The sequence below is a fragment of the Odocoileus virginianus genome, chromosome 13 (assembly GCF_023699985.2).
Source record: "Odocoileus virginianus isolate 20LAN1187 ecotype Illinois chromosome 13, Ovbor_1.2, whole genome shotgun sequence".
Lineage (NCBI taxonomy): Eukaryota > Metazoa > Chordata > Mammalia > Artiodactyla > Cervidae > Odocoileus > Odocoileus virginianus.
Window position 1 is genome coordinate 54,645,883 of NC_069686.1, and position 23,110 is coordinate 54,668,992.

Sequence of the window (23,110 nt, forward strand, 5' to 3'; positions counted from 1 at the left end):
ACAGCAGAGAGACAGATGCTGTCTGAGCCTGGTCTAGGGACACCAGAGTCATCCACTTCTGTGTCCTTTTCTCTTTCTATTAAATAGTAACAGACTTCCCAGGTGGCTCAGTGGTAAAGAATTGCCTGCCAATGCTAAGTGACACAGGTTTGATCCCTGGGTCAGGAAGAGCCCCTGGAGAAAGAAATAGCAGCCCACTCCAGTGTTCTTACCTGGAGAATTCTATGGATGAGGAACCTGGTGGGCTACAGTCCATGGGGTTGCAGAAGAGTCAGACACAACTGATCAACTGTGCAACAACAACAAATTAAATATTTAGCATGTGAGAATTCACAGGCTTTGACTGTGTCTGCTTTTCCCCAGATCCAAATACAGTTTCCTCATTGTACCTTTGACATCCGTCATAGCAATGTTGGGGGAGGGGTGGGGAGTAGAACTGCCTTGTTAGGGCCTCTGACAGGAGCAGTTGAGATGGTTTGGCATATTTGGGTGGCAAAATGACAACAGCAAAAATAACCCATACCGGACACCTTGTCCTTTATTACAAAAGCATGGGAGGTTGCCAGACAGGAATTGCAATCTCGTTCTCCATCACTTGCTGAGCCACCTTGGGCAGGCAACCCGGCCAGTCCGAGCCTTGTTCTCCTCCTCAGTAAAGTGGAGACGTGTGTCGTGCAGGCTTCCCTGGGGGCTCAGGCAGTAAAGAAGCTGCAGGCGATGCAGGAGATGCAGGTTTGGTGCCTGGGTCCGGGAAGACCTCCTGGAGAGGGAATGGCTACCCACTCCGGTATTCTTGCCTGGAGAATTCCATGGATGAGGAGCCTGGTGGGCCACAGTCTGTGGGGTCGCAAAGAGTTGTAACTTACAGGTTTGTTGGGGGGTGGAGGGAAAGGCTTATAGATAAAGTACTGTCAGTGTCTTTTACATGGTGGATGCTTAATAAATGGTAGCTACTGTTATTATCTCTAAGGCCTGTTCCTGTGTCCTCCTTGCGTTTTGATGGAATTTTTGCCTGAAAGAGGAAAAGGAGATGAGAGATGTGGTCATGGCTTTAATACTTCCACATTTGTCAGTTTTCGTATCTATGCCTCCGGTCACCTTGGACCTCAGGAACTACTTAAGCAACTGAATATATTCATGTTTACAGAGTTCACCTACAATAATTATCAAATATGACTGCACTGTTTTATGAAGTCCCAGAGACTACCAGCATATAAGTACCCCTGTTTAAATCGGTTTAACTAGAACCTCCTGGAGAAGAGGTTACTGGGGTGCAGAATGCAGAACTGTTAGTATGATTTTTAAGCCCTTGGGCCTTGAAGACTCTATCCCCTCAGACCCAAGATCTCTTTCCAATAGCATAAGACTTGTGAGCAGAAGAAATACACACGTGACAATGCTTCTGACAAATTTAACGTGTACTTAAATTGTGTGGCAATTTAAAGGATTGTATGCCCTTTTATTTAACATAGAAATGTCATTTCTGGCTGCAATTCAATCCCTATCCATATTTAGAAATAGGACAACTAATAATATTTAGGAAAAGAAAGGCGTTTGAAACTTTAAGAAAAAGAAGACACTTTACCTGAACAAATTTCAGATGGATCCATTTAAAATGAAATTAAGTGGCACTTAAATGATTTGCAAATTGGGACCTATTTATCTCAGTAAAATGATTAAAGTTTTGATTTATCTGTAAAATTGGTTTTATTATTACATTAAATTATACTAGAAGATTTGTTAAAAGACTTGTAGGTTCCTTCTATCCTTTTAAATTGTGCTTTATACCGACAAAAATTGAATATTGGCTAGAATAACTTGATTTTGCAAAGAAATATGTTTCTAATATTTTCCTCTTTTTATTGCAGAAATTGAAACAAGTTGAAGAAACAAGAGAAGATCCTGAGAACAGATTATGCAAAATTTCCCTGGAGTCATTCAATAAATATAACGGCAATACTGTGATCTTATTAGGAAAGGAGAAGAACTCTCTGAACAAGGTTGAAGGACAGAAGGAAGAAAAAGAGAAAACTGAAGAGGCCTCTTTGAGTAGCTCCGATAGGCCTGGGGTAGACCACCTGGAATCTTTGAGTGATTCTTTATATGATAGCTTCTCTTCCTGTGCAAGTCAGGGTTCAAATGATGTATAAAGGACTCCCCCTGCCCCATAGTGAGCTGGAAATGGAGCACTTAAGAAACAGGGGTGGGAGGAGCAGGGCAGGTAGAGATGACAACACGTGAACGATCGCAGTACCAGAGCCTACGCTGTCAGACTCAGAGCCAGCAGCCCACTGAGCTTTACTTCCCTGAGAGGGCAATAGAGATCGATTCTATTTGTTGTGTTCCACAAGGATTAAAAGTAAACACACCCAGGATACAGAAGTCTTAATTTTGCACTTTTTTTTTGAATACTTGTACAGAAGTTGTAAATTTTCTTGAAAAAGAAATTATATTTGTAGCAAAAAAAAAAAAAATGCCAGCAATAAATTGAATCAGTGCCATGCTCTTGAAATGATGTCCTAAGTCTTAGACGTTGATAATATATTTTTTAAAAATTCCAAACCAAGTTTTTGTTTAGGTCACTGTCTTAGTCCTCAGATTGTGGGTACACTCTGTAAAACGAAAACAGGGCCTGCCAGAAAAACAGAGGGCTCTTGTCATCTCCCTCTCATAATCTCAGTTTGATAGAAACTTCAATTCTAGTGCAAATTCCAAGTTGTTGACAGAAAGATTCAGGTTCTAGCAAGAAGTGTTATCCTGCTTCTATTGAAAACTGTAAAGGAACTCAAGTGCGACACTGATCAGAAGTGATATGTATCAGAAATGATGTAGTTCTATTTTCCCTCCAATCATTTCCTTACACCCGCTTCTACTTAGTGGTTCTCTGTGATTCTCAACATTATTTGTTGATTTTTATCTTCCTGCTCTTTTGATTAAAATCTGATCAATCTATAAATAAAAGCAGATTCCTATTTGCAATGTTCACTTTGTAAAAAATAAGATGATTGGTGCTATGAAAAATGCTTACTTTTAATATCCTTTTTTTCTACAAAGGCTGTTTATATGTAAGGATAAATTCTATTTTAAAGGTTACTGTGTATTTTTTCTAGATGTGAACTATTTATAATTGCTTTTGTACAGGAGCTTGTAAACTAGGCATAACAAATATTTTTAGGATCTGTGGATACTTTAGTACACACTTGTTTCTTTCAAGAGTATTGTATGATCAGTGTTATTTGGTTAATTTGTGCAATTTGTTACATTTGAATTTTGTTGTCTTAAAATTGTGTCTTTCAAACTTCTAAAGATTCTTTTGTTTCATTGCTAAATAAACGTCATATCACAATGGCACGCACTGAAAGCTTAAAAACTTATTCAAGGACCCTTTGAGCCAATTAGTTGTTTAAATCTCACACATGCTCTAGCTACGAGTTCCCAGAAGAAACAGACTAATAAGCAAATGCCTTATAGTTCCAGAAAGAGTAGTTCAGCCAGCAGTAAGACTGGAGTCTGCAAACTAGCCAGTAATGGTCAAAGCAGTTTTATCTCCCTGAGGGGTTAACCAACCAAAAATGAGAGGAAGAGGTGAGCAAAGGGGGCCCGACGCAGGTAGGGACCTCTGCGGAGGAATTACAAGAAAGCCGTTTAAGCGCATTTCCAGACACGCTCTGCCGGCAGGACAGGCAAATCAATGATCAGCATCTCGGCCTGAGAGAGCTTCCTCCTAGAGGAGGCCCGAGGTTGAGAGGGACAAAGCTTTTGAAGCCCTTTTCACAGAAGTGGATGCTCCCCAGGGACTTGGGAGAGCCACGAGCGGGATTGGGGGCGGGGGCTCCACGGCGCTCCCGGCGGGCTCCCGCACCACCTGCTGCAGGGCTCGGCGGTCAGGACGGCAACTGTAGTCCCGCGGGCACTCCAGGTGGGTTGCTCGGTCGAGAAAGGAGGAATCGACGTGCGGGATTCAGCCAGCAACCGAGTCCTGGGCTGGGAAGGCAAGGTACACGCGAGGACGCGGGTGTATATGCTAATTTCCCATGGCTAGGAGGGAAGTCGAGGTAGCTGCCTGGTCTTTTCGAGAAACGGGATGGAGTAGAGCAACTCCCGTCTTCACCCCGATTTGCTTTCTAGTGGGAGCTCATCTAGGTTTCCCCGGGGTGGCCCTCTCCTGGGCTAGGCTACGAGGGCGGTGTCAGCGCACCCTTCAGCGGTGTGCGCGGCAAATAAACCGAGTGCAGAGCGCGCGGAGCTGGTCACGGACCCCACCACACCCAGCCCACCCCGCCGCAGCTGAATCCAATCCCGGTAACGACCGAGGGGCTTCTAGAAGGAAGAGAAGGCGCGGCAGCATGGGGCACTGTAAAGGGCCTACAGGTGTGCAACTTTGCCAGACGCACTGGAGCGGGCCCCGCGGCCCCGCAGCCCCAGTCCCGCAGGCCGGAGAGACCCTGCGGCGGCGGAGCCTGCCAGCCCCGGGGGCGCAGGGAAGCGGTGGGGGGCGCGCGCGCCCTTGCAAGCAGAGGGCCTCGGGCACGCAGTCTCGCGACCTCACCTCCCAGGTCCTGCAGACTGCGCCCGGCGGATCCCCGCGGCACCTGCTGCGCCCTCCTCCCGCTGTTCCCTGATCTCCAGCCTCCGGGCCTCGGGGAACTACACGCTCTCTCTACCCCTCTAGGCGTCCCAGTCCCGGGGACGCGCGGAGGCGGGAGGAGAGGGCGAGCGGAAGGGGGTGGGACGTGAAAAGACTGTCCCAGCCTTCCCCGCTCACCACCCCCACCCCAACTCGGCAGCCGTCACGTGGTGCCCGGAGTGGGAGGTGGGGAGAAGAGAGGAGACTTTTTTGGGTGCTCGGGATCGCCCGTAGTTCCTTCATTCTCCGTGGCCAACTCCGGAGACGCCGCGCTCCGCCAGGGAGCTCGAGTCAGAGCAGCGGCGACCCTCAGCCCGGAGCCCCGGCTCGGGCGATGCGGGCGCCGCCGCCGGCACCTGCGGCTCCTCTCGGCGGCGGCGGTCGCCTCGGCGGCAGCAGAGCGGGCCCCAGCAGCCTCGGCAGCCACCGCCGCTGCGGCCCGGACAGCCTCCGCCGCGGTCGCAGCTTCTGATGCGCTTGCTCGCTCCCGGCCCCGCGGCTCCGGGAGGATGTGGGTCCTCGGCGTCGCAGCAACTTTTTGCGGATTGTTCTTGCTTCAAGGTAAGAAAACGAAGCGGCCAGCTGTCCGGCCAGGCGCGCACACCCCATCCACCCGCCGGCCCCTTTGCCCCGCCTGGGCGCCCACCTCCGGTCCTGTGCTGCTCCGGGTTTGCCCAGCGGGAGTTTGGCTGCAGCGAGGGGTGCTCAGAGGCGCTAGATGGGAAGGTCTCCAAATCCCGCGCTGCAAGAGAGGCGGGAGCGGCGGATTGGTGGGACTCTGGCTGCAGATGGTTGGACTGCGCGGTAGAAAGAAGCTAGGAAGGAGGGAGGGTCCGAGCAGCGTGGGGTCTCGGTTAGGGAACTGGGGCGACAGACCGCGAACCCGCCAAGTCGTCGGGCGTCTCTAGCAACCCGTGGGAGTGGCGCCGCCGACAGGTGAGCAGCACGCGGGGCAGCCGGTGGCCGGGGCGCGCCCGGGTTGGGTTGCTGCGCTCGGAGCGCGACCGCTGGGGGGCTGGGAGGGGTTGCGCCGGGTCCGCGGCTCGTCTGCCTGGGAGCCGGGGGAATTGGGTCTGGAAGGCAGCTCGTAGATGCAAGCGGAGCAGTCAGGCTGGAGCGGAGAGAGGTGCGAAACGTCTGACTCCTTCCCTCCAGAGACCGACTTCCAACCCTGCTCTGCAGAGCTGGGACCCCGAGCCGGAGCCCTAGCTAAACGGAGCCGCCGAAAGTGGGGCAGAAAGCGGCCAGGGATGCCCGTTCCCACGCCGCGGCCACCCCTGCTGCTTCGGGGGAACAGTCCCGAAGAAAGGTGGGGGACTCGGGGCGCAGCGGCACTTCCTCCAGAGCTTCAGCGTAGGGAGCCTGCGAACCACAGCGCTGGAATGCGGACGCCAAAAATCAAAGAAAAGCGAAACGGCGTCTGCAAAGGCAATCGCAACTGGTGCCAAAATAGCAATTAACTCATTTGTAACCAATTAACAATCAGGCAAATCTTCGGCGTAGACTGGAGCTGACGCAAGTCTCCGGAGCTACTCCGCTCCTAGGCTGCATGTTCCTCCTTCCTACTTCCGTATGGAATGGCCAGGTGTGGTGTCGGATAGGCTCTTTGTTTCTGGAGCGAGGGTCTAAGGGTCGCGAGCAAAATCGCACTTTATCCCGCAGGACCTTCGGCAGCCACGCCGCCCTCTGCTGGCTTCAGCCGCAGCCGCCTTTCTGGGAGCCCCAGACGCGAGCGCGGAAGCGACGCTGGCTGGGGCCAGTGGGAGGGCGGTGGGTTCCCGGGTGGTCCCTGTGAGGCTGGGTCTGAACCCGACTGCGTCTGTCCCACAGGCTTTGCGCTGCAAATTCAGTGTTACCAGTGTGAAGAATTCCAGCTGAATAACGACTGCTCGTCCCCCGAGTTCATCGTGAATTGCACGGTGAACGTTCAAGACATGTGTCAGAAAGAAGTGATGGAGCAAAGCGCAGGTAAGACGCTGGCAGCCCCCCTCCTCCTCCTCCCCTCTCCAGCCTGGGCCTCGGTAGAAGTGAGGGGCCATTGCATTACAGGAAAAGATTGACTTTGATATCATGCACACACTGGTTTATCGCGGATTTACTTTTACAATGCTGGGAAGATGGAGAGTTCCAAGTTACTTTAATCTCATTAGAGTTAATTACCAGGGCTTCTCCCCAAGGAACTGGGAAGGGGCTGTGCATTTAAATGAATGGCTCTCCTCTTTATTTACTCCCCTCACCTTCCGCTGCTAAAAGCTGATCGGGAGACTGGAAAATATATGGATAACCAGCCCTGCTCGGGCAACTAGACAGTAGCCTGTGAGCAGTGTCAGCCTGAAATATGAAGCTAGTTGAAGTTCCCAGAGGTCAGCAGTTGAAAAATGTGTTTTGTCAGAGAGCCACGCCATATTTCTTTGAAGAACACTACAGGATCTTTATTTAATTTTAGAACTAATGCATCAAATTCCAGGCACAAATTGCCAAGATCTTTCAAAGGAATGTAGTTTCCAGTCCCACAGGCTTAGCTGCTGGCAGGCTGACAGAGAGCCTGGGCACCGGCCAGGTGGAGGAAGAAGGCGAGGTCGGTCTTGCAGCGCAAACCTCTCTCATTTCCTGCAGAGTCTTCTCACTGAGCAGGAGCTGCCGGCCCCTCCCAGGAGTCTTTCCAGAAGTCAAAAACTCCCCTTAAAGTACAACTGGAACTTTGGGGAAATTAGTGAACTAGGGTTTCATTTCCAAGGTCAAGTCGATGAATATAGACTTTGTCATTTTAAAGATGTTGAAATGATAGATGAATAATATTCAGTGAACCCAAGCCCAGCTTCTGTTTAGCTGACTGGACTGCACTACCCACAGAGCCTGGTGGAGGGCCTGGAAGGGTTAAGTGAGTCCTTTTAATCTGGTAGCAGATTAATGCAAAGGCTCAAGTTTTAAAGCCAGCATTTTGGGGAAAAACAACTTTGGGAATGTGGTTTTCTTCGCAGGGAAGGGTCTGGCTGCACCTGTGGCTTGCCACTTAGTTACGTGGGTCACTGTACTGTGAGGTGGGGTGTGTGTATGACTTTCAAGGCTGTTTGTTTAGATTATGATCAGTCTAGGTGTGGATTCTTTCCACCAGAATCATTCTAGGACATCAGAAACATAATTGCTCTCAAAAATAACTTCTCAAAGAAAGCAACATGCATTGTTTGGTTATATGGGATGCAGGCTGTTAAAAAAGCCAAACAAAACTTAGTGATGGGTCTTTAGCTAAGATTGACATGGTGATTCTGGTGAGATGTTTCTTGTCTGCTTGTATTTCATCCTGAGAATTTAATCTGAGCAAAAACGGACTGCTCTTCCACCAGAGGAACCACTGCGATTTTCATCAGAATCACTCTGAACACTTTATTGCAACTCTCAAATATTTGTAGCTTTCTTCCAGGCAGTAGTTTAGAGGCAGACAGAAATGGGGATATAGAACTTCTTCGTCATCCTCCAGGTCACTGCTTTACCTGGGGATCATGTTTCATCACCTGCGATATGATTGTCACGAGGAAAGGAAAAGCTATGAACCAAATTGCAGTCAGAAGAGGTGGCTTTCTGAGAGATAGTTCTTGCTTTTTAAAAGTGTACTTGAGATGCACTTTGAAAATGGAATTTTCAAGTGTTCAGGTTTTCATCTGGCTTCCCTCTCTCGTCCACCCCGCGCTGTGTTGTGTTGTGTTTTGTTTTTGTTTTTTTAAAAAGGTATCCCTGGCATGATAACGCCTAGCTTCTCCCCTGTGCCTGACCTGAAGCTGCTATCAGCTCGATCAGAGTGGGCGCTGGGTATCTTCAAACCGGGTTCCTCTGGCCACGTGTCACAGGCTGGAGAGTGACAGACACGAGGGAAATAAGGCAGACTCAGCTGTGAGGTGTGAGACACAGACCCTGTTGGTGGGCTCAAAGGAACCGGTTAGGAGAAGGATGCAAACTCTGCTCACGGAGTATCCTGAATTCAATAGAAATCAGCCAAACACACATCCCTGTGTCTGAAGTCGAAGGTGGGGTGGGCACAGGAGAGGGGGTGGACTGAAACGTCTAAGGCGTTTCTATTTTCATCATGTGGTGTTACAAACCCATCTATTTCAGTGGTGATTAACTCGACCCTTGTCGGCAGGGCGAGAGAGCCAACCTGAAAACTCTGTTAAGCGAACTCAGCTTGGTATACTCCTCAGTGTAGCAACAGCTGATTTCTGTTGTATACTGCACGCACCAGGTTCTCTTTTTGTGCCTTATGTGGGGATATCACCTGACATCCGAGAGTCCTCTTATGAGGCTCCTGTTTCCCAGGCAGCTACCCACGGGTGTTTCACTTCACTGCAGGGTCAGCTTCTCCCCCCGCTCAATGGTGTCGAAGTCAGAATTGTTTCTGCTGAACCAGTGATACATGTCGTTTCAAGAATTTCAGTGCTTTGGAACCGAAAGGGTTCTTGTTGTTTTGGCTTTAAAAAATTGCATTGACTTATCTATTAGAAAAATCATAAAAGGGGGATCTAGCAATCTTCTTTCCATCTGTGAACAACCTCCCAAGTTTCTCCTTTAATGAGAGTTCACCAACTTTCGTAGCTCATACACAAAAATTGATCTATATTTGCATAAAGATTATAAGTAAACATAATAGAAGAATTATGTTGATAGGAGTAAACCATAGGGGTTGATTTATAGTTACTGGTGCGCATCAGAATCTGAGAGTTTTGTTCAAATTCACGTCTGGGCCCCTCCTTGGAGAGGCCACTTTGGGGAAGTCTGTGGTAGAGCTGGCCAGGGATCAGCCCCTGAATTGAGAGCTGCTGGTCTGGACCAACCTTTTTGTATATTAGAGGAATGAAACAAGAGTCGGGGAAATTAGATGTCTGGTCCATGTCTGTCAGTGAGTTGTTACTGAGAGGCATCTGCTCAGTAACATCCCAGGCCAACCCCTTACACGGTAAAATACGTCTCCAGGGTTGCCTGCAAAGATAACTCAAGAAAATTGCTTAAGACTCAGACAATTCTCATGCCCATCAAGTTCACCTAATAGGCTTAGTGAACTGGGTTGAGTGGACGATCCACAAAATGGATTTTGCAAGAACAGGAAAACGAACCCAGGATTTGTAAAGTCTGAGTGCTATGGCATTTTCCATAGGTAGAGAAAAAGCAGGGTTTTAAATGGACTAAGATTTTAATGCACCAAGCAAGTTTGATTTTAAGTAGGAATGAAAGGCATTCTTTTTGGAAAAAAAAAAAAATACCAGCAGTGCAATATGCCCAAGCCCTCAGATAGTCCTTTCTGGATTAAGTCTGCAAACTCAGCTCTTATGAATTTTCAGGCAGGTACATTGAATTTTCAAGTGTGAAGTACATTTAAAATTAACCTTTACCTATTCCCCAGAGTGGAGAAGGAAATGGCAACTCACTCCAGTATTTTTGCCTGGAGAATCCAGGGGACAGAGGAACCTCGTGGGCTGCCGTCTATGGGGTCGCACAGAGTCGGACACGACTGAAGCGACTCAGCAGCAGCAGCATTCCCCAGAGTGGCATTCCTATGGGGGGCTGAGAGAGTTTTCCGCTTTTTTTCCCCTTGGTCATTTATTGAGAAATAAGGCGTGGATTATGGGGAGGGGAAGGCTCCTTTCATTGTCCTTACTAATTGATATTTAAATGTTTGCATAATAAATGACTTGTTCTCTCCAGCTCTGCACTTAATGAGTTAACCGCTCCACCCTTGATAATGACACTTCTCTTGCTCTGGCTTATCGCGGCACTCCACGAAATATTTCAAATATTGATTTTCACTTCAGAATATAAGCCCCCCGCCCATGAATTTTGAAACCAGAGTATAAAGAATGTGAATTTGCATTTGTTTGACAGTGCAATCTTGTAATTAGAGTTTTTCCTCTTGACTAGATACAGTGAAAGGGGCATAATTTAATTTTTATAGACTAGCCAATTTCTGCCCTTCATAAAATATAGCTCTGTCAGTGAGCAAAATGTTACAGGTTCTCCTAAACCTTATTTAAAAGTTAAATGCAGTGTATTGAGAGAAAGTTCATGGTCAGAATCAGTAACCTAATCGATCTCTTCACCCGTCCTTTGCAACAGGCATTCATCTATTTGTCTGTTTTGCGATACATGAGTTACTGATTTATATGCCATGTTGCATCTACATTATGGCTGTATAAGTAATGACTGTTTTCCTTTTGGATTAGTTAGTTGCTCATTAAATTGGGTGAGGATGGCTTCATGCCTTAGATTATTTTCTCATGAACTAAAGAAGGGACAGCAAGGGAGGACCTGGGGGTCTCTGACACAGTCATCCACTCTTAGCAGGAAGAAGTAGCAAGTTAACCATGGCCTGTGTTCCCTTCTTAACTTCACTAAGATTGAAAATGACAGGCTACAGTGAGCTTGGCAGGAAGGAAGGGTCAGTTTTGCCAAGCAGTATTATATCCCAGTCCCTTTATACCTGGATTCTTTTATTTAGGGTGCACACACATGGCATATATATGTGTATGCATATATATAAATTTTTCCCTATGTATATATATTTGCACACAATCCTAATTCTTGTGAGAAGAAATGAAAATGTGCATCCTCCTTCTTTGTAGCTGTTCAGGTCATAAATGCTTAGCATGTGTTATATGTAGGCACAAAGGTGTTTTCTAACTTTTTTCGCCCCAGAACATCTTTGTTCATAGTACTAGTGATATCTGTCAATCTTCTAGTGACCCTGTCTGTTCCATATCTTTCTCTCTTACTCATTCTCTCATATCTTCTCCCTTTTGAACATCCCACCTGCAGCCCTTACTTTCTCACTCTCAAATCCATTTTGAGAAGGTTATGGAATCCACTTCAAGAGTAGAGAACAGAAATGTAAAAAATCGCCATATTTTAACTTTGCCAAGGAGACCGCAACAGGTTAAAAAACTTAATAAAAAAGATTCAGATGTCAAAAAAGATATCCTCGTACATTAACATTGGCCCTGCTAAAAAGGTTTCTATGTCAACCTCAATGAAGGTATGAATTATGTGGGGAAAGATTCTGTGTGGTGAATGTCAATATCACTGCCTCTTTCCCAGTGGAATCCTGAAAGAACACCTTTTTCTCCAAGGGAAAACACTTTGCCAATCTAGTTGTTCACTTAAGTTCTCGAGATGCAGCCATCTCTTTCATGTGGCAGGCATAGCAGACTTCTGAGGAGGTCTTCAGAGGGTGAATATCAGATGTCTTTAGTCCCTTGGACTCTCCAGTAAGTAAAGTATTTGTTTATGTTAACTTTCTAGCTGAACAAGCAGCCAGGGCTGACCTCCCATCTCCATAGATGAAACATTTGAGGATTGATCCAGCTCTCCCACGGCACTAATTCCTCCCACTATGATCTCATGAAAGCTTCCATCATTGATGGTTTTCCTAATGAGTTTAAACAGAGAAGCTTCAAAGCTGGGTTTTCTCTCCCAAGTGAAAAATGAAACGCACTGTGAAAACAAAACACAGTTTGCTTTGAACTCAAAAGGAAACCTGCTTCCCTTACATATTCCTGAAATTAAAAGATCTGAATCTACAGCCTGTTTTCTTTCTCCTTCTCCCCTTCCTGCCTTCTTTCCTTCTTGCCCGCCTTCCCCCCTCCCTCCCTCTTTCTTTTGTTCTTGTTTGATGACTGACTTAGATTCTAATGCTCAAACCCTGCAGAGGTTTAGTACCACACCGTGCAGAAGTAGTCCACAGCCCAGCACCTGTTGTCAGCTGTTGTGTGAAAAGGGCATCTCTCTCCGTTCGGGAGCCAACAGCTATGTGCCAGGCTTCCCAGTAACTTCGAAGAGGTTACTCAGTTACTGCACGTCCCAGGGGCTTAGCTTCCTCCCCTGTTGTATGTCAAAACAGGTCACCCGTTGTCTTATGAGACACAGCAAGGCAGTGAGGAATGCTGGCAGTCTAGTCACCTTAAAGATGGAAGCCGGCAGCAGTTCTCACCAGGAGTTGCTTCATTCACTCTCCATAGCTGCCTCTGAAGGCTAACTCTGCACACACTTTCTCGGACTGAACCCTTAACTCCTTAAAATAGGATCCTCACAATTAGCCTGGAAGGTCCGCAGTGAGATAATATATTCACTTGATGGTTGGTGGATCTGAGATGCAGAGAGATTCAGCAGTTTGCTCAGGACCACACAGCCGGTGGGACTGAAATTCAAGTCCTTCCCTTCCCTGGCATTTTTTTTTTTTCCAATCACTCTAATGTCATTTGTTTTTCTTTTTGTATTTTTAATTACAGTTTTATTGAGGTATAATTTATGTATCATAAAATTCATCCCTTTATAGCTGCAGTCCCCAGCCGTTTTGGCATCAGGGACAGATTTTCTAGCAGACACCTTTTCCACAGACCAGGGCGGAGGGATGGTGGTTTCAGGATGATTCCCAGTGCATTACATTTATTGTGCACTTTATTTCTGTTATTATTATATCAGCTCCACCATAGAACATCAGACATTAGATTCCAGAGATTGGGGACCCCTGTTTTAGAGCATAAAATTGATTGTTTTTAGTATATTCACAGAGTTGTGAAAATAGTCTAATTACAGATTTATATCTAATTCCAGAACATTTTCATCACCCCAAAAAGAAACCCTGTACCCTTTAGCTGTCACTAATCTGAGAACTACTAATCTACTCTGTGTCTTTATGATTTGCCTATTCTGGACATTTCATATAAATGGATTCACACAATCTGTGTTTTTCTATGATTGCTTCTTTCACTTAGAATAATGTTTTCAAGGTGTATCCATTTCACACCCCGTTTGGAAGTGCATTTTTCCTCTAGCTTTGCAGAGGTCGAAAAGAAAACTCAGGCTTGGCAGTTTCTAAATTATAGAATGGGGTGGGGCGAGATGGGGTAGGAGAGGGCTGATGGTGAGCCTGGAATTCCGTGGGCTAATTAGCCAAATTGCTACGTTAAACTAAAAACCTGTGCTAAGAGCAAGCTGTCACAGAAAGCCATAGGGCAAAGGAGTTCAGAGTCGTGGAGAACCTGCTCTGCTCAGCACTGGGCTCCCCATCCATTGCCTCCACACCCGCTGCCATCTGTTAAAGGGTTAATCGACTTTTCCCTGTTGAGGCTCAGTGGCTCAGCCCTCAGTCATGTCCTTGTCTGACTCTCTGTGACTACGCCAGGCTTCCCTGTCCTTCACCATCTCCCAGAGTTTGCTCGGATTCATGTCCATTGAGTTGGTGATGCCATCTCATCCTCTCATCTCATTCTCTGCCACCCTCTTCCTTTTTTGCCTTGAGTGAGTTTGTTAGCCACAAGAATCCTCAGGGATCTGGGTGGGCTATCACTGATACTAGAAACTCTTATCCATGATCTCAGCTGCCCATCCCAACATCTGGCATCCTCCATAGACCACAGCCCTCAAGCATCCTGCACCACTTAAGCTAGAAGAGATCTTCATTTATAATTTCAAAGAAGAGGTTACTGGGGCCCAGAAAGTTTTCTTTTCTAAGGGCCTGCCTAAACAGCTTGATCAGTCCAGCTCCTCGTTCTTTTCTTGAGAAGGCCTGAGAGTAGAGCAGGGGGAGAAGCGTTCTGGGGAGAGATTTTGGCTCAGGAGATGAAATTCTGGTGTGGTTTTATCATCTACCACGTGTACTCCGTAAACATGTGCAAATCTAGCCATTTCCCCCCCATACCAAATCATTGATGAAAGCTTTTATGTAGGCTAAGCTGAATACTTCTCTGCCTAGTGGTACAGGATTGTCTTTTGGGGCTAAGAGAATTGCTGGTAGAGGACAATGTGTTTCCTCCTCCCCTGGACATTTTACAAAAGGCTGTATCTGTAATATAGGAGCATCAATCAAATCTGTGATGAGTCAGGCTGCAGTAAACAAAAGAATTATGATTTATATGCCTAATTCCTTCTATCCATGGTAAATTTGGGGCCATGGCTACATTGTGATTCAGGAACGGTTTTCACAAGCCAGAATTATAATGCATGTTCCCTTATTAATAAATGGCTTCCAATGTTCTGATTGCCTGCAACAGTCCAAAGCAGTGCAGTAGATGAACTGAATTAAGTGCTTTCAATAAGGTGAAACCATAAACAGTTTGTAAGCAATTGCTTCCCCTCCCCCAATAGTGTATTTAAGAAGAATAAAGCAGTGATGGTTCATGACGTTGATTCTGAGCTTTATGACTTTAAAAAAACCAGGAGAGGGATCCAGATGCAAAAATGATGAAGTGTTGTATTATTTTAAGGAAGTTGTGATACTTGGTCCAGTGCATTTCATTTCTCACTGGACATGGACAATAGCTTTTTATGTTTTTCTATTTCTTGGACTTGTTGGCGAGAATGGAGGATTGGTAGAAAGAGTGCCAGGGCATGTGGTTCCCAGTGTGGCCCTCAGCCCACTGCGGTCCACGCACACTGTACTCGCCCTGAATATGAATGTGCAGAGCAGCTTCAGATGCCCTGTGCTGAGGCTGCTTCAAAGAGCACCGGCATGAGCAGGTGTATTGAAAGTGATGCTGGGTGATGTTTTGTACTGTTTTGTCACTAATGTAAAAGCTAGCAAACCACTCGGGTTTCCCCTAACTTCAGAAAACCAGTACAGAAATAACAAGAGGCGGGCAGGTTGACTAGTTGTCCACCCCATGAGGCCATCCAAATGGATCTTGGCTTCAAAGCCAGTTGTGAGATTCTTTTGAGAATTTCCGTGGCTTCAGAAGGAAAGGCTGTGAGCAGGTGGGGCCCGCACCCAGAGAGGGAAGAGTTCACTGACTTTCTTTGAAAAGACCGAACATTCTTCTTCTCAGCCTGTCCCAGGCTGTCGGAAGGGAAAAAAGAAGAAAGCAAGTCAGAAGCAAGTGTTTTACATAAGAGCAGGTTAAGATCCAGAGAGACTAAACCAACTTTGTTGTAAAACCTGGGTCTGTGTGTACAAACCAGTGGGATCCTGCTTACCTGGGCCTGAGCTTCTAGCACTGACCTTCTTGGTGATGAGAGGAGGAAGACAGAGGGATGCTCTGACGATCTCCAGCCAGCAGTTTGCATGGCATTGGATCCTTTAGGATTTTAGAGTATCTTTTCCTAATAGAAGTGGATTGTAGCTTCATTCACTAGTGTCCATTTCTGGGGTTCATTTCTGCAGCCAGAGCTCCCGAGCACATTGCCCAGCTCTTCCTTCCTCTCTGCCTCTCTCTTTCTCCCCCTACCTCTTCCCTGTCTCCTTTCACACACATCCACATCCACTCACTCACTGTATGTAGACACCCCGTAAATAATTGCTGAATAAGTGTGCTTGAAAAATCAAGTTTCAAGCTAAACTAAATAATTTATCTGTTGGTATTTTAGAAGCATTATACTGAAAATGAGGGGGCTTAAAACTCTACCATAAGAAGAAAAGAGCAAAGTTGAGTGTACTGTTGGCTTTCTCATTACATTTGCAATGTCTACATGCCCATTAATGGCACATAAGAAACAGCTCTGAACTGCAGTGCACCCCAGTTTTTCTTGGGTGTCAGCTTTTAAGTCTCATCTGGCCAAGCTTTGAATAAAAATGTTTTCTGGAAACCACACACCCCAGCTCCTACAACATTCAGCTAACTTCGTAGTCAAGCCAGCTGGGGACAGGTGACCATCCAGCCAGTTCCATCAGCTGATTGTGTAAGTTATGTGGAACTCCGGTACATGGAGATCCAGCTTGGCCATGAACTCCCTTAGGAAGAAAACCAATCCTCCCACATAGTCATATTCCCCCAACAAACCTCTGTTTCCGCCAGGCCTCTCCCACACAGGAGATGCAAATTGAAAATACATGTGAAGATGTCCAAGACACAGGTAATCCAGACTTTCAGCTGGGGGATGCATTTCTAAACCATTCAATTTCAGGAAATTAAACCACAGAGGGAGGCAGGAAAAAAGGACTATGTTTTATGTTTTTGCTATCCTTTGGTCCATCTTGCACTTAATTTAACTTGGCCCTAAGAACTAATTTGTTTGTGTTCTTGCCCTCTTTGTTGAATATCATTAATATCATTGTCATAAAACCTGGATGCCATTCTTATGTTGAAGCTCGAGGAAGTTCTGACTGCAAAAGCTTCATGCATCGAGAAAGCGTTTTGGTCTACTCCCCTTGTTGGCCTATAGGTCATAATTTCCAAAGAGCATTAATCAGCCACTGCTGTTGCCAGACTCCTTTAGTTCTTAGCTCCACCTGGACCTCACCTTCTGTGCCACTTAAGAATGTCTTCAGTGGCAGATAACAGAGACATAAGCCCCATAAAAGCAGGTATTGTTTACCTAACAAGATGGTCCAGAAGTAGGCTGTCCTGGGCTTGTTTCTACAACTCAGTGATGTCCTCAAAGACATCAGAGGTTTTCTCCATTTTCCTAAGCATTGGTTTTCTGTCCATAGGCTAATTGACTCTTGTTCAAAAAGTGGCTGCTTGTATTCAATTAAAGGAAAGAGATAGCATCAAGGAGCTTTTATCTTCAGCTTTTCCTTTTACCAAGAAAGCAAACTTTTCAGAGTCCCTCAGAGAGACTTCTCCTTATCTTTCATTGATCTGAATGTTGTCTTGTGGCCATTATTTGTTGTAAAGAAAGAAAACATTGGGTGGCTATGGGATGGACAGCTGTCAGTGTCTGCCAAATCACTTTTTGAGGAATCCTTGCACAAAATTGGAAAGAATCAAGCACATTGCTTCCAGTGCCGCCCCCCCCCCCCCCCCCCCCCCCACAGGAGCCATTTTGCCACCGAGGACGCTTGTTCCTAATTTGGGTAAATCTGTATGCATGAAATCTTTGGGCCCCATGATGTTAATGTTGCCCTTTGAGAACAATAATCAGAAGGACTTAAAGGTTAAAAATGCAAGAGCCCAGTTTCATAAATCATTGAAGGCACTCTTCTTAACATTACTCACTCTTTTGCTAAAACAAACATTGAAATGCATTATCAGAGGACCTCCATTCATGAATCACTGTCACTTTTTTTTTTTTTTTTTTTGGCTGTGCCTTGTGGTATGGAGAATCTTAGTTCCCAGGCCAAAGATGGAGCCTGTGCCCCCTACATTTGATGCACACAGCCTTAACCACTGGACCACCGGCGAAGTCCCCAGCTGTCACATTTTGGAAAAGGAAAAGAGCACGTGTGCCAGCAACGATGTCCTGACTTTTTATTCAAGCTGTGTGTGACATTTCAGAATTTTGGTTCACTGAATGATGAGCTGTAAGAGTATAAATTTTAGTGTGAGGATATTTCCACGGGAGAGACTGGTGTGTTCATGGCGAAAAATACAAGGGTGCCTTGGGTTAAATGCTTCGACGTTCTTGAATCATTGCACCCACAGCCATTTTGCCACCAAGGACTCTGTTGTTCCTAATGGGTAAATCTGTATGCACAAGACTGATTATTAATCTTTGAGCCCCATGATGTTAATGTTGCCCTTTGAGAACGATAATCAGAAGGACTTCAAGGTTAAAAATGCAAGAGCATGGTTTCATAAATCATTGAAGGCACTGTTAACACTGGGATAGTAAGTCATAAAGATCTGTTCCCTCAACCCCCCAAGGCCAACTGGGGACCAGAGGCACCAGCTGAGGAAAAGCAAGTGTCTGCAGAAAGCTTCCTGGCTCAGAAAGTTATAAATGAGTGGAGAAGTCCACATCTAATGTGAAACTCAAGTAAAACTAACAATTGGCATCATACATTATGGGTGGGTGGTTTGCATGCCATAATTAAGTTGGCATCAGTGGTTAACAGCCTTGAAAATTAAACTCAACAACAAAATCAAAGGCTTCTGAATAATGAAGTTAACACATCCCTATTCTGAAGAAAAAGAACGTCCTTGCATTATCTTGTTTCATGTCTGTTTTCTTGACGATGTGGCTGTTGTTCAAACAGACACGTTTGTTTTTACTGTTGGGGGCCAGAGGGGTGCTTCTGGGCTCCCCTCAATTTCTGGTTCCACCAACTAACCCAGGATGGAGGGTGGCTGGGCATCAGGACGGATGGACCATGCAGACTTTGTCACTGCCTCCTCTTTTTAGGCCTTTAAAAAATGGACTGTTAGCATTCTTGTTTAGTTCCTGTGGTAATCTGCAGCTCCAGTGGAGGGTGGCTTCTTCAGATTTTAAAATATTCACATCCATAGCAAAGGGAAAGTACTTAAGAGTCAGAACACAGAGCTGTCCAGGAAAAGTCTACCTCCCAGGTCTCCTCCTGCCTTTTGTCTGATGAATGTTGCCCATCATGGCAGTAACAAGGCACAAGTTCATATAGATGAGCCTCTTCTTCTCAAGATATCCCCCATTAGAATGCAGAGACTATCAACATTTCTTGCACGGTGTTCTTTAAGATAAAAAAAAAATACTTGAGAACAAATCGAAGATCTTTTTTCTCCCAGTTTCTTTCAAAACTCACTGAAAATGCATATAGTTCATTCCAATTACCCGTTTCCAAGCGTTTTTCTTTGAGGAGCTGTTCCTAGTCCTGCATGGAATATTTATTGTAATGTAATCATAACGCCAGTGGAGTAAGTGTTGGTTATTTTTCGAGTAGGGGAAGATTAGTCTTACTCCCAGATGGGCATTCACACAAGCAGCAGTTTGCCATTGAAGTTCGACTTTAAAACTAAATTATATAACATGGGGTGAAAAGTAATGGGCTATTAAAGGCTGTCTTTAGGAATTTCCATTTCTGTACCAGCAAAGAGAGCAGAGGAAAAGATACATGAATGATAGTCCATAAAGAAGAGAAGATGCATGCTTTACATTGGAGCAGAGACTAAAGTGAGAAAATTAGGAAAATAACTTACATGGTTTGAAAGCATGCTTATAGCAGGTAGGTCATAGTAGAACTGTAGTCCCACACTCTCTGGGACTCCCCAAAGTTGCATGTATCAATATATGTGTTGTGTGTGGAGATGAAGGGGATACACAATATGCCATGTCTTTTTTTCTGCCCCGATTCAACTCGACTCACTCAACAAAAGCAATGTTAAGTGGTTTTCGTTTCTGATTCTCAAGGTCCAGAGGTTATTTGGAGCAGAAGATGAGTTGGAAAGTACTTCCCCATCATGCAGAGAATCACTATAGAGTTAAGTTCTAGGACACTATGTAAACGGGGTCAGATAGAACCTGGTGGGGTTTAGAGGGCACCCAAGGGTTATCAGCCTTCTTTCTTACCCAGGTTCTGAGCAAACTGAGAAAGAAATGAGCTCGGCAGAGAAGGCCCAGAACATCACCGTTGTTACTGAGAAAGACTGGGTTGGAGGGACTAGCTTTGGGCGAAAATCAAACAGGTTTCTAAATTAGCTTCTTCAAATTAGCTGGTTTATCCAGTCAAACAAAGCCAGGGAGGGAAGTTTCACATGTGAGGGAAGAACACATATTTGCTATGAGGGACGGGGAAGAGGATGAGCGGCATGTGCCCAGTTTTTTCTTCCTAAGTTAACCGGTCAGATATGTCACTGCCTCCTTTGGGGAAGAGGGATTTGAGGTCTAGAGAAGCCAGGAGTTTCACCAATTGAGGGAACATTGGAATAGAAGGAAAACCACCACCCCCAACCCCCCCACCCCCGCCAGTAATCTTCCCTCAAGCCCATCACACTGAAAAATAGTCATTTCTGGAGCCATCAGGACCTTTGAGGTGGGAAGGAAGTAATCAAAGGACAGATATTTGGGGCCACATCTGTCACCTACATAGATATACACACTCACTGTATTGGTTATCAGCATGAACAGTGGGCAGTCATGTTTCACTGAAGCATTTGTTTGGGTAGAACATAGAAAAATAATAAAGACTTCTCCCTCACCCATACTAGCATCTTCTATGAAAACTTTCTATTTTGAAATAATTTGAGACTTGCAGAAAGGCTGCCAAAGTAGTAGAGAGTTTCTATATACCCTTTGCCCAGCTTCTGCTACTGATAAGAACTGGCATCACCATGGTACAATGATCAAAACTAAGAAATTAACATTGGTACCATACTATTAATTCAACCATGGTTAGTATTGGATTCCATTCATTTTTCCTTTTTCTATTCCAGTATCCTCTCTAGAATCCCACATTGCATTTCATGGTCATGTCTCCATATTCTCCTCAAATCTCAGTTACCAGTTCCTAATTCTTTGCTTGTCTTTTGTGATCTTAACAGTTTGCTTTTTCATTGAAGGACAGTTGATTTACAGTATTGTGTTAATTTCATGAATACAGCAAAGTCATTTAGTTATATATATATGTGTGTGTGTGTATTCTTTTTTCAACTATTTTCCATTATACTTTATTATAAGATATTGATACAGTCCCTGTGCTATGCAGTAAGTCCTTGCTTATTATAGTAGTACTCATCTGTTAATCCCATGCTCCCAATTTATCCCTCTCCCCTTCCTCTTTGGCAATCATAACTGTGTTTTCTGTCTGTGAGTCTGTTTCTATTTTGTAAATAAGGTCATTGTAGTTTTGACTTGCATTTCTCTAATAACTAGTGGTATTAGGCATCTTTTCGTGTGCCTATTCTCCATGTATGCCTTTTTTGGAGAAACGTCTATTTAGCTCTTCTGTCCATTTTTTGATGGGGTTGTTTTTGTTGTTGCCGTCCAGTTGTATGAGCTGTTTGTATATTTTAGAAATTAAGCCCTTGTCAGTCACATCATTTGCAGATATTTTCTACCAGTCTGTAGGTTGTCCTTTTATTTTGTTTATGGTTTCTTTTGCTGTATCAAAGCTTGTAAGTTTGATTAGGTCCCATTTGTTTATTTTTGCTTTTATTTCTATTGCCTTGGGAGACTGACCTAAGAAAACATTGGTATGATTTATGTCAGAGAATGTTTTACCTATGCTTTGCTCTAGGAGTTTTATCATGTTACATCTTACATTTAAGTTTTTAAGCCATTTTGAGTTTATTTCTGTGTATGGTGAGAAGGCATGTTCTAACTTCATTGAGGTACATGTGGCTTTCCAACTTTTCTAACACCACTTGCTGAAGAGACTGTCCTTTTCCTAATGTATAGTCTTGCCTCCTTTGTTGAAGGTTAATTGACCACAGGTTTGTTGCTTTATTTCTGGGTTCTCTGTTCCATTGATCCATATATCTCTTTTGTACCTGTATTATGCTGTTTTGGTTACTGTGGCTTTGTAGGACTACCTGCCTCCTGATTTGCTCTTTTTTTCTCAGGATTGATATGGTAATTCTGGGTCTTTTATGGTCCCATATGAATTTTAGGGTTATTTGTCCTAGTTCCGTGAATAGAGGGCTTCCCCAGTGTCTCAGCAATAAAGAATACACCTGCAATGCCGGGGACGTGGTTTCAATCCCTTGGTGGGAAAGATCCCCTGAAGAAGGAAGTAGCAGCCCACTCCAGTATTCCTGTCTGGAAAATTCCATGAACAGAGGAGCCTGGCTGGCTACAGTTCATGGGGTTGCAAAGAGTGGGACATGACTAACCACACACACTCCACGAATAGAACAAATATGTCATGGGTAATTTGATAGGATTCACATTAAATCTGTACATTGCTTTAGGTAATATAATTTTAACTGTCTTAATTCTTCCAATTTGAGAACTTGGGATACCTTTTGATTTCTTTGAATCATCTTCAGTTTATTAATTTTTATAGTTCTCAGCAGATAAGTCTTTGACCTGCTTGGTCTGGTTTGTTCCTAAGTACTTTATTGTTTAGAGTTAGATTTTGAAAGGTATTGATTTTTAAATTCCATTTCTGATATTTCACTGTTGGTGTAAAGAAATGTAACAAACTTATGTATGCCAGTCTTATATCCTGCTACCTTTCTGAATTTATCAGTTTTGATAGTTTTTGTGTGAAGTCTTTAGGGTTTTCTCTATATGGTATCATATCATCTGCATACAATGACAGTTTTACCTCTTCTCTTCCAGTTTGGATACCTTTTCTTTCTTTTTTTGTCTGATTGCTGTGACTAGGACCTCCAATTCTATCTCGAATAGAAGAGGTGAGAGTGGGCATCCTTAACTTGTTTCAGATTTTAATAAGAAGGCTTTCAGCTTTTCACTGTATTGTATTGGTTGTGGGTTTTTCATAAGTAGTTTTTATTATTTTGAGGTATGTTCTGTCTATACCCACTTTAGTAAGTGCTTTTATGAAATTGGTGTTGAATTGGTGTTGAATTATGTCAAATGCTTTTTCTGCATCTATTGAGACGATCATGTGGTTTTTGTCTTTTGTTTCACTAGTGTATCACATTGATTTGCATATATCGAACCATCATTTATGAACTTGGGGTGAATCCCACTTGGTCATGGTGTATGATCTTTTTAATGTGTTGCTGGTTTAGCTGGCTATTGTTGAGAATTTTTGCATCTATATTCATCAAAGATATGGGCCTGTAATTTTTTATTTTTTAGTGAAGTCTTGTCTATTTTTGGAATCAGGGTGATGATGGCATCATAGAATGTCTTTGGGTGTATTTCCTCATCTTCAGTTTTTTGAAAGAATTTGAAAAGGATTGGTAT

The 23,110-nt window shown here is 44.6% G+C and overlaps 2 protein-coding genes and 1 long non-coding RNA gene across 14 annotated transcripts in view; 2 read left to right on the forward strand and 1 right to left on the reverse strand.

Annotated features, from left to right (window-relative positions):
* NCKAP5 (NCK associated protein 5) overlaps positions 1-3,351 on the forward strand; it is a 1,117,154-nt gene extending 1,113,803 nt beyond the window's left edge. For 8 of the 10 annotated variants that reach the window (XM_070476293.1, XM_070476296.1, XM_070476292.1 and 5 more), the window contains one exon: positions 1,869-3,351. In XM_070476293.1, the coding sequence (XP_070332394.1) occupies positions 1,869-2,150 (282 nt within the window). In that variant the 3' untranslated portion in view covers positions 2,151-3,351. The remainder of the gene's footprint in view (positions 1-1,868) is intronic. The other 2 variants (XR_011491008.1, XM_070476298.1) reach the window with 1 other exon arrangement.
* On the reverse strand, positions 514-5,105 carry LOC139038078 (uncharacterized). The gene is made up of 2 exons (XR_011491009.1): positions 4,550-5,105; positions 514-1,012 (listed from the first exon to the last, which is right to left on the reverse strand). It is a non-coding gene; the product is annotated as an uncharacterized lncRNA (long non-coding RNA).
* The window catches only part of LYPD1 (LY6/PLAUR domain containing 1), a 64,273-nt gene continuing 46,026 nt past the window's right edge, over positions 4,864-23,110 (forward strand). The window contains exons 1-3 of one of the 3 annotated variants that reach the window (XM_070476304.1): positions 4,864-5,031; positions 5,159-5,188; positions 6,458-6,595. In XM_070476304.1, coding sequence (XP_070332405.1) covers positions 4,962-5,031; positions 5,159-5,188; positions 6,458-6,595 — 238 coding nt within the window. In that variant the 5' untranslated portion in view covers positions 4,864-4,961. The other 2 variants (XM_070476302.1, XM_070476303.1) reach the window with 2 other exon arrangements.